The sequence below is a fragment of the Drosophila arizonae genome, chromosome X (assembly GCF_054131065.1).
Source record: "Drosophila arizonae isolate 15081-1271.41 chromosome X, UAZ_ARI_1.0, whole genome shotgun sequence".
In the NCBI taxonomy this organism is placed as follows: Eukaryota; Metazoa; Arthropoda; class Insecta; order Diptera; family Drosophilidae; genus Drosophila; species Drosophila arizonae.
The window spans coordinates 18,128,960-18,143,692 of NC_142927.1; the positions used below are offsets into that span (position 1 = coordinate 18,128,960).

Here is a 14,733-nt window from a genome sequence, read left to right on the forward strand (position 1 = left end):
TGTTGTATTGATTTATTGGGAAATAACGGTTGCTTACATAATGAATTGATTGATTGATCTACCGAGGTAAGTTGGGTACTATTGAAAGATCTTTCAACTACACCAGCCGGTCCCCGTTTCTATTCATAGCTGGTCAAAACTATTCCAAATAACCCTACACATATTTCCATATATAGCGCATTTATAGGATAACTAAGAGTCGTGCAGACACTTGCTGGCCTTTGTCTCTTCTTGGCCTGCTGCAGCGGCTGCACATTTCGACCATGGCGTTACATTAACAAAGGATTGCCACACCACAGACGCCGAGAGCAATTTAAATGTATTAAGGGTCGCTGTCGAGCTGCACAACAGCTGCCCAAATCACAAAAGGCCCCTCTCAGCAGCAACAGCAACAACAGCAACAACAGCAACAACAACAACAACCACATGGTAATGGCAACATTAAAATAAGTTTTAAAAACTAAGCAGCGCGGCTTATGCCACGTCTCAAAGCGAACAAACGGGGAAAAAAGTGCAGCCACAACATTTGGAATATAAATTTCGTAAAACAAATCTCAGGCGCAGCTTCCCCAAGGCACAAGCGGGCCAGGGCTGTCGCACGTGCAGGGCTGCCAATCTGCTATCTGCTATCTGCTATCCTATCCCATGTCTTATGTCTACTATCGACTATCCTATCTTATATCTTTCTCTTTCTCTTATCTCTTTCTTCGCTTGTCTGCTGGTATCTTCTCTTTTCTCTCTGCTTTCTCTCTATTTTATTGCAAATCTTTGATATTCTCTTTCTTTATCCCTCTTTCTCTCTATTTGTCTTTAACTCACTCTCTGTCTCTCTGAAGAGGGGAGACTCTTGATTCTTTTTTAATTCTTCACTCTCCTCCGCTCACTCTCATTTCATTCACTCTTCAATCTTCTTCTTCTCCACTCTCCATACTCCACTTTTCCCTTTGGCCTCTCTCTTCTCAACTATCTCTTCTCTCTCCTCTCATCACACCCTTACCTCCTTTCCCTCCCCCACTCATCTCTACCCTACTTGCCCTTTCCTCTCTTATCACTCCTCTCAGCACTCCCCTCTCCTTTCCTCCTCTCCCATTCCCTATCCCCACTCTCCAGTCTTCCTTCTTTCTTCTCTCTCCTCTATAATTTCCCCTCCCTCCCTATATATATCTTCACTCTCTCGCTATCCCTCTCTCCTCTCTCCTCTCCACTCCCGCACATACCCCAAACCCCCTCCATGGTCCCCAAAGTGCATTTTGCAACGCTTTTTTTGGAATGAGGCCTAAACTTTATTCTATTTATTTTTATTTTTTCGCTTAGGTCACATCTTGTTGCTGCTGCTCCTGCTCCTGCTGCTGCTGCTGCTCCTGCTCCTGCTGGCCCACCCACCTGACCCCAGCCACTGACAACCGTCAAAATATAATTTTTGCGTGGATTTGCTTCTGCAACACAACAGCAACAACTGCAACAGCAGAAGCAACAATAATAAATGTTCCAAAAAATAAAATAAAACCAGAAAATAGAAAATTTTTTACCACTTTTACAACTGCTGCTGCCGCTGCTGCCGCTGCTGCTTATCGCAACGCTGACTGAGTAGCACATTAATGTGGCCTATGTGACTGGAGCTGTGATAGGAGAGGGGGGTGTGGGGCAGCGGGACTGGGGCTAGGGCTGTGGGGCAACAGTTGCCAGCGCATTGCATGTCCTACTGTGAGACATAATTTTTAATAATCTACAACACGACCGGGTTGAAAAGCGACAGCGCTGCGGCCCTTGGCAGAGCCCCTCTGCCCCGAAAATACGCGCATGCAAATGGCTTAATTTAATATATAATTATACCCTGTAAATGGGGATGGATAAGAGATCGGGTGTTTTATTGATCCCCTGAAATCTCAAGCATTTGCCGTATGCCAGTGAGCAAGGCACATCTGAATGGTAACTTAACATGCAATTTAACATGCGAATCAGTCATTTACAACGTCTTTGTATAGTCTAAGTCAAGTTTTGGATACTCTAGATATACAAAGATATATAAAATAGTTTGGGATTATAAAATGCTCAACAATTCATTTGAATAAATTCATATTTCCAATCAAATTTGTAGTAGATAACATTTAACATGAGCATAAGTGCCTGGCAAATATGCAGCTCGTTTTTGTGCTTTAATTTTAAATAGTGTATACTAATCTTATATATATACTTATATATATACTTAATAAATGGTATATTTTATTCAATTTCTATTCAAGCTATTGCCCATGTTCCTTCTCATTTCATATGCTTACAATGCAGTTAAAGTGCTTGTTAAGTTTTGCCAAGCGAGCTAAGCATAGACAAAATGTTGATCTAATAAAACTTAGGGTTTCTATGGAAATTTACGGTAGACGGAAATTAACATGAAGATAAGTGCCTGGTAAATACTGTATATAGCCAGTTATGTAAGCTAATATCTAAGATTGCATTCTCATGTATATATTTGCCATGCAGTTAAAGTGCCTGACAGCTTTCACCAAACACTTTTCCAATTTTGTTCTCATTGTATTTATTTACCATGCAGTCAAAGTGCCTGTTAACTATTTTGTAGGATCCATGTAGAATCCTTGCCTTGCAGTTAAAGTGCCTGACAGCTTTACCATGCAGTTGGCTCAAGATAACTACAACTGCAAGTCGCATATACCCGAGGTTGGTAATGAGACGACGCCAACTGCCTTGTATCTGGCACTTTGGCTCGCGAAGGTGCCAAGGATAATGTGGATATGTATAGGTGTGCTATATGGGCAGATTGTCTTGCCTAAGCCAGAGATTGATGCTGCTTCGCACAGCCGCCAACCACCGACCGCCAACCACCGACCCTCGACCGCCCTCGCAATCCCGCAGCTGTAATTAAATTATCATGCGAGCTACGTAAAGCTGCCTACTTTTAGGCTGAGACATTGTCGCCTGCATATGTAAAGATGCTGCACGGACGACAGTGGGCGCACCCGCAGCCCCGCCCACTCTCTCTCCCTCTCTCTCGCTCTCTTCTGGCAGCTGCGGTCCTGCTCTACTGAATGTTGTAATTCAAACGACAGCAACGGGTTAACATTAGCGCACTTTTTATGGCCATGCGTTGGATAAGTGCTCCTCGTTGTAGACCAGCTCGTTGTTGTTGTTGTTGTTGTTGTTGTTGTTGTTGTTGCTGCTGCTGCTGTTGTCGCATCTCTATGATTAGCACTGAAATTTATGCCAGCCGCAAAAGGCATTTGCGACAGCAACAACTGCAGCGCACTTTGTTAGCCACGCCCACTCTCTCGCCCACGACATCTAGAGCTTCGCATAATATATTTGAGTATCAAAATATTTAAAACTGCATGTAATGCAAGCTAAAAATCAGTTGGATAAACATACATCATAGATAAGTAAGAGTCTCGGAACGATCGCTGCTAGCTAGAGTATCGCCTCTCTCTGCGAATTTCATGGTTCTTTGCGATAACTTAGCTGACATCAAAACAAAGTGAAATGAGGTGGAAAATATTCGAATTTCTGATTTAGACTAAAGGTGATAAATTACTTCAGCTTGCCAAATATGCTTATCGATTATTGTTTCGCACCCTCTCTCTCGCTCCCCGCTCTCTCTCTCTCTCTCTCTCTCTCTCTCTCTCTCTCTAGTTCTCTTCCTTCTCTTCCCTAATCTTCCTTCTTACAATTTGTTTCTTTTAATTTCCTTCTTGCTGCCTGACCTTTCCTAGCCCTCTCTATCTCGCTTTCACTCTGTCTCGATTTTCCATTTCTCTAAATATTTATTACATATATACAAATTCTCTAAAAAGAACTTGCCTTAACTACGCTTTCACTGCTCTTCATAATTTCCACACTCCCTATCTCTTTCTTTCTCCCTATTTTCTACTTAATATCCCTCTCTCTATCTCATTCTATCATGATCCTTCTCCCTCTCTCTCTGTCTCCTTTCTGTCTGTCTCTCTCGCTCTCATTCTCTCTTTCTGTCTGTCTCTCTCCCTCTCTCCCTCTGTCTCACACTCTCTGTGTCTGTCTTTCTATCTTTGACTCTGTCTCTCTCTCCTTTTCTTCAACCTTCTCTCCATATATAGCCTTTTAGCTCTCTCTGTATCTTTCTTTAATCTGCCCCTCCTTCCTTCTTTTTTACTCTCTCTGTCCCTCTCTTTCTTACATCATCTATTAACTTAACAGCTTTTCATAAAATTTATTTCCAATTTCAAACTTGAAGTTAGTTCTCATTTTATAACAACTCCAACCTCTAAATAAATAAATAAAACAAAAAAAAATTCCAATTTGGAATTTCGTCAAGATAGCGGCGCACTTAGCGGTCAGTTGTGGGTTGTATGTCAATTTGGCTTGGGTTATTTTTTGTGCTTCTTCTTCTCGACTTTTTTTTTTTTTTTTTTTTTTTTGAGGCAGCAGCAGCAGCAGTGGAGGCAGCATCTGTGTGGACCAAATGTGGACTTAGGACGTGCTTTTAATTTTTAAAAACTGCTTTTAAAACGTGATAAAACACGTTGAAGCTGCAAATAGTTGTAAAAGACACACAGAAAACATTCTACTATATACATACATACATATATACATATACATATTGTATATTTATATATGCAGCGATATATATGTATGTATATATATACATATATATCGCTGCAAATCCCCAGCCGCTGATGAGTGACAGAGAGGGCTATATGGGGAAGCAGTGTAAGTGCTGGACAGCAAAGGCAAGGAGAAAAAAAAATGTGTAAAGCGTGCATTTACATAATGAAAGATGTGGCAATATGTGACAGCATGTGTGTGCGTGTGTGTGTCCGTCCGAGTTCGGCTGGGGATAAGCAGCAAACGGGACATCATGTGCGTGGCTGCTTTTTTTCCCATATGCAAGGCGAAGCGCGAAGCAGTGGAGGACAAACGAACGAAAAAAAATGAAATTATAAAATATTGAGGCGAGTAAGAAATGCACAGAGCAGACACACACAAACACACACATGTAACATATACAAGCAGTGGTCGCCGTTTGACTGCTTGCCCCGCACTGCTTGCCGACTGTGGGTCCATGTAGATGGCGCTGTGAACCACATACAGAATTAATGTCCTTTTAGATACAAATGCAATTTAGAAGTGTGTGTATATGTGTGTGTGTGGGTGTGCGAGACGCCCTCAAAAAATGCTTTCACATGGTCAGCTCAGCATCTTTTACTCCACTTCCTTCTTCTGCTTCGACTCCCACTGTTTTTTTTTTTGCTACATAATTTTGAATAACATTAAAATTATTAGCTACAAATGCAAAAAAAGCAAGAAAAAAATTGCAAAAAATGGGGCGTGGCATGGCAACAAATGTGCATAATGAGCTACGGTCGGACCAGGCTGGCAGCAAGAGCTGCGAGTGGAGGCAGTACGGAACGGGGCGTGGCAGGGTAAGTCGGTGTCTACGCCGAGATTTACGCGCGACACATTTTTTATTTCTGTTCTTTTTTTTTAGGGCTAAACACTTTTCAGTTGATATCGCAAATCCTTTTTTACAGCGCTTACATAATGATATGTGGGCAACGGCTTTTTTCCCCAAAGTCCAGCTGCTGCGGTCTGCGCGGGCGGAGCAGGAGGCGGGCAGGGGAAGGCAGGCGGAGGCAGGTGGCAGCTGGCATTTGCATGCAATTTGCGTGATGGAAGGTGAGGGGAGGGGGAGAGAGGCGACCATGATAGAGCTGATAAGAAACCGGAGCGAAGCCTGAAACTAAGCGGAACTGTCCGTCCGTCCAGCTGGAGGAATCGCGCACAAAAAACCCGATGACTAAAAATGTTGCTAGTTCACTTCAAGGCTCAGCCTCAGCGTAAGCCTCAGTGCTTCCCTATAGAGGCTTCAATTTAAATTTCTTTCAGTGTTCATATTAACCTTTTTTTTAGATACATATTTAATGATGTTTAAGTTTAATTAATTATATCTTACTTAGCTGTGCACTTGTTCATCCTTAAATAAAATTCTTTATCTATTTCAGCCTTATATCTCTCAAGGGTCAGTCGAATATGGGCAGCTCTGTATTTATATACGTATCTTTAAAAATATACATACATATATATTACACTAAGAAAAATTCAACAATGATTTCTGTCTCTGGAGTCTTATTTGGTCAACCTGCAGCACATCAATAAATTCAGATTTCTACTTCAATTTACTTTACTTCCTAATTCGCCGCTCTATGCGACTCTCATTATTTGCACCCGAAGCCTTCTTCTCTATCCTCAATTCTCTATTTTCACGACGATTGCAAGAGAAGACATAGAGAAATGATCGATAGTTATTTCCAAGCTGTTCTTTTGTTCAATTGCCTCTCTATGCAGTTTTCACGATACTCATCTGAAGTTATGAGTTGATTTTTCCCACTCAGCCCTCTATGCGATTCACACTATTACCAGATGAAGCTTAAACTTGACTTCTTTTCAATTTTCTGCCTAGAGAGCTACACGATCGGCAGCCTCTCTACGTGCTTCTCACTGGACTTATTTGACAATCGATTATTCCAATCAGTTTTATGCTACATCTTTATTAAATCATGTTCTCTGCACTTGCCTTAACTCTAATTTTATGATTTCTCTTATTTAATTAATTTTCTCACTTTTATTTTGTTTATTTATAATTTTTCAATATTCAAAGAAAAAAAATTCCAAAATTTATTTATTTCCAAAATTTATTCAATAATAAAATCAGACATAAATATGCGATTTAGATAACATTCAAATATCAACGAAAGCACAAAAGACACGAATCAATGCCATCTCGATTAATACGAATATGATAGGGTATCCACTAGTCGAGTACGCTCATAGGTGTATAGGTATTTCCATATAAACATATAGCTTTATATGATGTGATTGTAAACCGCCAGACTTTATAGCTCATTGCAAGAAGTATACTCATGTTAAACTGCTTAACATTAATTTAACCTAGCAATAAGAAACAAAAATTATATCCATATCAAATTTATCTGCATTGTAAAGTTAATGTTAGGATTTAGTTTATAGTCTTGTCAGCTCCTTGTAAAATGAAGCTGTTAATAAATTTATCAATTTATCAATGTTAAGTTGATCAATGCTCATGTTAGATTTGTCAACTCTATATCCAGCTTAATTGTAAAATTAGTCTGCCTTCAGCTTATTAAATGCATATAAATAACCTGATGTTAAATTTCTTAACTCTGCTAAATGTAATCTCCATATAACTTACTAGCTCTATATTCAAACCCCAGCATAACTGTAAACCTAATGTCAAATGTGGTCAGCACTTTTAGAACCTGTTTAAAATTCTTTTTCTTTGATTTGGGTTTCTCAAAAATTTCATGTCTCTGATTTTGAATATTGGAATTTGACTTCTCTAATTACAATCTGGTTTGTCTGGCAGATAAATTACACTTACTATTAAGATTTTAGTATTTTTTTTTGTTTTTTATTATTATTTTTACATGTGTATATATCAATTGTAGTACATTGTATAATCTAAAAAAAAAAAAAACATTTGCTTTGACTTCTCTTTGCTCTCACAATGGCAATGAAGTTGTTGGCTTAGTTTTACGCTTGCGTCGCTTGCGCGCCTTGCGGCGCAGCCGATCGAATTCTCTGATGTGCTTAACAATGAAATGCTTCAGATCCTCGCCCTCGACTTGACGGCAGGACATTGTGAATAGTATAAGCGAATTAATATAGAAAAAAAATCTTATATCATAATTATGCATATTAGAATTGGGGCTCTGCTTGCCGTGCTGCTCCCTCCTCCCCTGGTGGCTTTCACTCTTTTGCTGATTGTTGTTGTAGTTGTTGTTGTTGTTGTTGTGGTGATTGTGATTGTAATGATTGTGTTTGCGCACCTTTGGCGAGGGCGGAGGCACATCCTCATCGCTGTCCGTCGAATAGCGACGATTGCGTTTGCCGGCCGCATTGAAATGTTGGCGTAAATAATCATAAATGCTCATATTTCTAATTGTGATCAAATTGATGGTGTTGGCATTGGGATTGATGTTGATGTTGGTTTTGTTGATGTCGCTGTTGCAGTTGTTGCTTGTGATGTTGTTGTTGTTAATGATCTTGTTGTTAGTTTTGTTAATGTCGCTTGTCGTTTGCCTTGTGAATGGTCCCGATTTATGCAGCGCCACATGCTGTAGATATGGCCAACTGCCGCACGCCAACTGCGCGCGTGTTGGAATCGTTGTTGATGTTGTTGTTGGCAGCATTGGCTCGGTTTTGTTGTTTGCATAGCGAACATAATGTTGATCTACAGCAGTGACTGCAACGCGTCAATGATCAGCAATCAGCGGGCCCCAGAACATTTTCGATATTTTGGTTTCATCTTCGGTTAAAAAGAATTGACGACCCAAGTGTACAAACTCCTTGAGCGACACCTGGCCATCGCCATTCTTGTCTATCACAGCGAATGAAATGGCAGCATCCTCTTCAGATAGTCCCAGACAGCGGAAGAAGAGCTTATATTGTTCGAGATCCAAATGGCCAGTGTGATCGAAGTCAACGGCCTGCAAATGCAATAGCAAATGTTAATTAAATAACTTCATTAACCGAGTTTTGTTCATCAACGTTTTTACCTTAAACAAATAGGGCAAAAAGCGACCAATGCGCTTAGCCATTTTCTTGTCGTTCAGTCGATGATGCAAATCGGTTAGGAACTGCTCGGCAGTCACTAGATTATATGGGGTTATCTCGCCGAATTGCTCCTCCCAAGTCTGTTTGATCACCTCGTTGAATTCTTCGGCCATCTCGTCTGACAAATGGCCCAAATCGCTGAAGCGTTTCGCCAACAGCTTAAAATCATCGTACGAGATGACGCCATCGTGATTGACATCCATGATGCGATGCAGGGTGCGCATTTTGCGGCGCCAGAACTCAGAATCGCCCTAAACAAAACAATAATAAAATACAAAATTAATTCATTTCAAATTCAATTCAAATTCAAAATATAACTGCCGATGCTCGGTTGCTTGCGTGCACTGCTTTGTATTCAAACACGCCCACTGTTAGAAGTTTAACAGCAGCCGAGACCACAACCTTGCACTGCTTACGTGTCTGCGCCTGCGTCACGCACGACTGCGGCGCAGCCGTCGAGAGTTCAAAATTCGACATTGAGCCAAAATCAACTTTCGAGCTTAGAAAACACGTTTCCCACCCAAGCACACACACACACACACGCAAGCAATGAGTATACCAGTTTTAGCCACGTGGCTGGCTTGCTTACCCGTTCGCTATGCTTCACATTGGCATTTCTGCGACGTCGCTCGAACTCGTCATCCGAATCGGAATCCGAGTCGCTGTCCTGGCGGCGCATAGTGGCTGCTCCAGCAGCTTTCTTTGAATATAGGCGCACATTCTGCAGTGCTGTTGCTGGACGGTAGACAAGACTCCATGCACCATGTGCTGAACCAGACACCATGCGCTGCAAATGATAACAAATAAAGAGATAAAATTCCATTAGTTTTTATTGTTACAGTTTTGATGTCATTGTTGCATTTCAACTGCTTGTTTTTGTTGTGCAACACCAACGCACTGCTTGCCTACTCCATTTCGAATTCTCTGTGTTTGGAGAGAAAACAACAAAACACGCACATAAATCAACGCTGTTAATGTTGTTTACTGTTGCATTAACAGCCAACAGTTACACAATTTTTGGCGCTCACGCAGCGTCACGCCCTTCAGCTTATATGTATATGTATATGTAAGCACTTACATATAAATAAATAATATGCTCTTAATTATGTTATTTTTGTTATTGTTTTGCTTTGTTTACTATTTTGTTAAGGTCAGTTCTAGATTCTTGTCGTGGACCGGTTTTCACCGCAGCTAACAGCGACCCTGAGACCCTTAAATAGTTGTCGAGTTTTGACAGTCACTGACGGCTCAAGTCTCCCCACGTGGTGCACAGTGCATTTTCAACTATGGCTTTGTCTCCCCTTGACCTTGTGCGTCTTAGCACCAAGAGCTAGAGTAGGACAGATGCACGCAGATCAACTGCATGCTCACGCACACACACATTATTTGTACATGGCTGATTACAACATTGAATCTGTTGAGCGTCTCTATGTGTGTGTGAGCATTTTAATGAGTTTTCGAATCTGTTAAGGCTTGTTGACAGTTTTTTTTTTTTTTTTTATTGAAGATAACTGTATGCAACGTTTCTATTGTTTGTTTTTTTTTTCTTTCTTTCCCTTCTGCTCTTTTGTTTTTAATTACAAGCAACAAAACTTGTCAACAACTACAAGTAGCTCGAAAGTTTGTTGATAATGGATATTGTAGCTCGTCTCGTTATGATAATCATGATGACATCATTAATATTGAACAAAAATAGTTGAAATTGGAATATCGAATAAATTTAGCCTATTTCTAGCACACACACACGCCTTAATATATTTAAGCGTGTGCAAGACACGAGAAAAAAACAAGCTCACAAATAATATTTAATATATGCCGAAAAGTAGCACAAAGCGCACATCGCTAGCCAACAATAATGCGAAAATGGAGAGAATGAAGCTAGCAGCGCACAATTGGTTCCTGCAGTGGCTAGAACAGCGGAAATGGGTTTGTGACACGGCTAAGCGCAACTATCGCCGCACGCAACGCATTGGTAGACTTAGCTGGCCGCGATTTCCGTTTCGCTAGGTAAACGGTAAACATAAAACAGCAGCCGTTTGCTATTTGTTTTTTTTTTGTTATTGTTATTTGGCGCTTTGCGCATGCTTTTGTTGACAGAATTTGCGCAGTTCGCCAAGTCGCCCTATTTTTTTCTATTTCTTTTTTGGGGATGGTTTGAAAGTTGCCTTCACTCAGCGGCGAATTTGAGTAGCTGTTGTTGTTTTTTTGTTTTTCTGTTCGTGCATTGAAAGATATGCGTCTTTGGCAGTATTGATTGCTGTTGTAGTAGTAGTAGTACTAAGGGGAGGGAATAGTGTTCGGAAACTATTGACAATTATACAAATATACATATATATGTATGTATGTATACATAGTGATCTATATGTACTATATGTACATAAATAAATAAAATGCATTATCTTCGTCTTAGCTGTGCCACGCTTACAATTTGCTTCTCAAAGCGAACTTTCTATGCCATCTCTGTCGCACACATGGTGGCCTCATTTTCTTGTAACTATAACAGATGCCCCTTCCCTTCTCGCTTGCTCATCCGCTCTTTTGATAAATTAATTTAACTAATACAAATGCACAGAAACACAGAGAGAGAGAGAGAAAGAGAGAGGACATATACAAACGCTTACATTGTTGTTGCAATCGCTTGTTGGAAAGGTGGAAAGGGGCTGGTGCTGCTGCTGCTGCAGTGCGCCCACCGTTGCGGCCATATTGCGTTCCAGGATTTCTCTCGAAGTACGCAATAGACTGCGGCTTACAATGGAGAGGGCCATGTTTAGTGTTGGTTTTGTTATTGTTGTCGCTGGTATTTTGTGTATCGATCCCAACTTAACGGTTAAATTGAGTATTTAAACTCTCTTTTATTTGTTTGCTCCTCTTTTTTGCTGTTATCCCCTGTATCAGGCAAGCGAAAAAGAATGTGCAAGCTGACGGCGTTGCTTTGCTGCAGGTATTGTTGTTATTTTTGTTGTTTTACAGTTGATTGTTGCAGTAGCAGCGCGCATTTAACAACCGGTTTAAAAGTCACAGTTTTTAAAAATGTTTTTCTTTAAAAAAAAGTTGCACTTTTGTTTGCTTTTGCGTATTACACTTTTCTGCTCCTCTTCAACTTCTTATTCGTCTTCTTGTTTTTCTTGAACTTCTTTGATTTCTTTCCGTTCAACACAACCGTTCGCTGGCGCGTTCAAAATCGTTTTGACACCGACTGTTGCGGCGAAAAGAAATGAAAACAACGGCGACGGCGACGGCAACTCTGTACCAGAAGCGGCTTTGTGTGTATGCGTGTTTGCGTGTAAGAGCAACGTGCGTTTGTGTGTATGTAAAATTTGGAGTGCGAGCATAGAAGGGCAACGCAGCGATGTTACCAGAAAAACAACACACATACAGACACATATTTGAGACAGCGCGGTAATATTGAAAACAACGTCAACAGATGTTACAGGCCGGTCAGTGACTTGTAAACCGCGTTATATATTTATTTTGTAACTATATTATAAATGCATGTTTTAATCTATTGAATAAAGAGAAATTTAACTAATGCATGCATTTTTTTCATAGATATGCTCGTATGCACGTAAATTTACGGTAGTTTGTATGCTTATTGATAAAGTAAACGAAAACTTACATATTGAGGTCGATGTGACAGACTGTTTGCTGAGCGAACGAGCCAGACATACATACATACATGCATATATTTACACACATACACACATTCATGTAAGCGCCAGCGGCCGAACGGTCGAGCGAGTTTTCTGTTTTTGTTCTACTTCTACTTCATTGCCTCACGAGCACATACTTGTATATTTACCACACAGACAGCGTGTATGTGTGTACACATGCTTGCATGTATGTATGTATGTAGGCATGAGCTTGTGTTATATAATTGGATTTGCTCAAAATATAATGGGTTCTCTTTGCTCTTCACACTCTAACAGCGATCCTGCAGGAGCACTATAGCCCGAAAAAATAAATAAATAAACAGTAAACAGGAGAAACAGTAGAGGGACGGAAGAAGAGTTCTCAAAAATGATCAGCTGTTCTGCATCAGCTGTTATCCATGCAAATACACACACATATGTACATATGCATGTGTTAACATGTTGTACATGCAGATGCACATACATGTATGTGTGTACATATGTATGTTTTGCCATACTAGCAAATGTGCAACAAGTACAAGTTGCCTTGGACTGCAACCAGTCTCCAGAAGCGCCATTTATGTACGACTTTTTGCTGTTTAGTGGGAGTGCAATGCACTCTATCTTCAATTCCAATATTAGTGTATGTGTGTACATGTATGTATGTCTGCATGTGAACGTGTACAAGAACAACGCGCGCATCGGCATCGGCTGACTTCCAAATCGTCACGTAACGTTTTAAGCGCCGGCGAATGCAGTCAATTTACATGAGACGACAACAGGTTAAGGAGACTGCTTTAGTTACCTTGCAATGTGCATTGTGTGCCTATAATGTAGGTGTGAATGTTTAATTATATACATAGATAAAACGTAAACAACTTTCAATGCTCTCACAGAGCTTGGCACACGCCGATGTTTACGTTAAGCTGCGTATGCCGATAGAAAGTTCGATAAAAGTTTTTGTATTTGCAAATCATATAATGCTTAATAGATAAACTTTGCAGTAAAAGTCGATGGTTACATACATACATACGTACGTATGTACATATATACATGATAGACATGTATATATGTACATACGTACGTATTACGCTTGTCATTAGAGTACAATGCTCTGAATAAGATATATGTATGTATGTTTTCTGATATTCGTGATCAGCATACTAGCTTCTTTACGCTCTTTACGTCACAGGCGTAAGTCTGGAATTGCCAAAAAAAAGAAGGCGTAATTACAAACCACATCTGCATGTTAAGTAACAGCAGATGAAAATAAAATATGGCGGGCTTTGGTGTAAGAAGTGAAGTGTTTTCATACATACATACATTTGCATACATATGTAGATATACATATGTATATATATTTATATACTTATTATTTACATACATATGTATGTATGTATATATAATATACAATTGCTTGTCTCACATGTTGATCTGCGACCGGCTTATATTAAATGGCAAAGTATTGTGAACATAATTATGTATGTTTATATAAGTGTGTATATATAGTTACATTAATAGTATATTTATATGTATGTACATATGTATATTTCTGAGCACACACGCGACGTGTGTAATTGTAATTGTAAGTTTAATCGCTTTTTCAGTCGTTGATGCGTGGCGGGAACCTGAAACACATACATACTTACATATGTATGTATACATACCCATACTTATGTAAGCATGTGTGTACTGTTTAGAAGCTCTGTTGTTTTCGTTCTGTCTTTTGCTTTAACATCTGTTGTTGTTTTCTTCTTCTTTTTTTTTTTGGTGTTGGTTTTTTTTTTTTTGCGCTGCTTAAGCGTTTGGCGGTTTTGTCAAGGTTTTCTTTTTCGTCTGTTCGAGATTTCCGCAACGCCATTTAGCTTTTGGCGTACGTGTTGGGCCTCATTGTCGTCTGCCGGCTCCACAGCAACAACACCGACAACAACATAAGAGCTGTTTTGATACTCGTATTTTCAATTTCATTAATACTGCCCTGTGCATTCGCATTGAGAGTTAATTTCCATGCAACATGGGAGAGTGATGCGGTTTTCGTATGCGGATTTTGGCACGTCAGCACTGTTATCTCTGAGAGCATGGGAGACTGTCAAAGCGGGGGATCTATATATGGGTGTGTATATGTATGTATGTATGTATATATGTAGATGTCTTTTTTGTAATGCTTTCTGATTTGAGAATAAAATGACACAAAATTAAGTGTGTTGAGTGTGTGTGCGTGACTGCATGTGAATGCGTGTATTTCTTTAGACATGCATGTGTTCATGTGCTGAGTTTGGTGGCGTTGCCACAGTTCCACAAAGCCTACGTGCGGCATGCAACGTATCCTTTTTGTTGGCCTAGGTTCAAGTGGAAGGCAAATGCACTTAAATATTGCCATTAATACATGTACATACATGTCCATTCATGTATGTATGTATGTATATGCTTGCATTTATTTGTAAGTATATTCACAGTAATTCATGGA

The 14,733-nt window shown here is 39.9% G+C and overlaps 2 protein-coding genes across 2 annotated transcripts; both read right to left on the reverse strand.

The window, feature by feature from the left end:
• Window positions 1-7,404: 7,404 nt before the first annotated feature.
• On the reverse strand, window positions 7,405-8,213 carry LOC108618825 (uncharacterized). The gene has a single exon (XM_018015002.2). It carries the CDS (start codon window positions 8,211-8,213, stop codon window positions 7,524-7,526), a length of 690 nt encoding a protein of 229 aa, XP_017870491.1. The 3' UTR covers window positions 7,405-7,523.
• Window positions 8,214-8,276: 63 nt separating this feature from the next.
• LOC108618821 (sarcoplasmic calcium-binding protein-like) lies at window positions 8,277-11,402 on the reverse strand. The gene is made up of 4 exons (XM_018014997.2): window positions 11,259-11,402; window positions 9,227-9,424; window positions 8,580-8,888; window positions 8,277-8,510 (listed from the first exon to the last, which is right to left on the reverse strand). Exons 1-4 carry the CDS (start codon window positions 11,400-11,402, stop codon window positions 8,277-8,279), a joined length of 885 nt encoding a protein of 294 aa, XP_017870486.1.
• Between the last annotated feature and the right edge of the window lie 3,331 nt (window positions 11,403-14,733).

Bases quoted from the DNA above. Each gene is read 5' to 3' on its own strand.
- LOC108618821 (XM_018014997.2), bottom strand. From the start codon at position 11,402: ATGGCCCTCTCCATTGTAAGCCGCAGTCTATTGCGTACTTCGAGAGAA. The intron at 9,425-11,258 runs GTAAGCGTTTGT...TATCATTTGCAG, and splicing joins CAAGCGATTGCAACAACAAT to CGCATGGTGTCTGGTTCAGC. The intron at 8,889-9,226 runs GTAAGCAAGCCA...TGTTTTGTTTAG, and splicing joins ATGTGAAGCATAGCGAACGG to GGCGATTCTGAGTTCTGGCG.
- LOC108618825 (XM_018015002.2), bottom strand. From the start codon at position 8,213: ATGCTGCCAACAACAACATCAACAACGATTCCAACACGCGCGCAGTTG.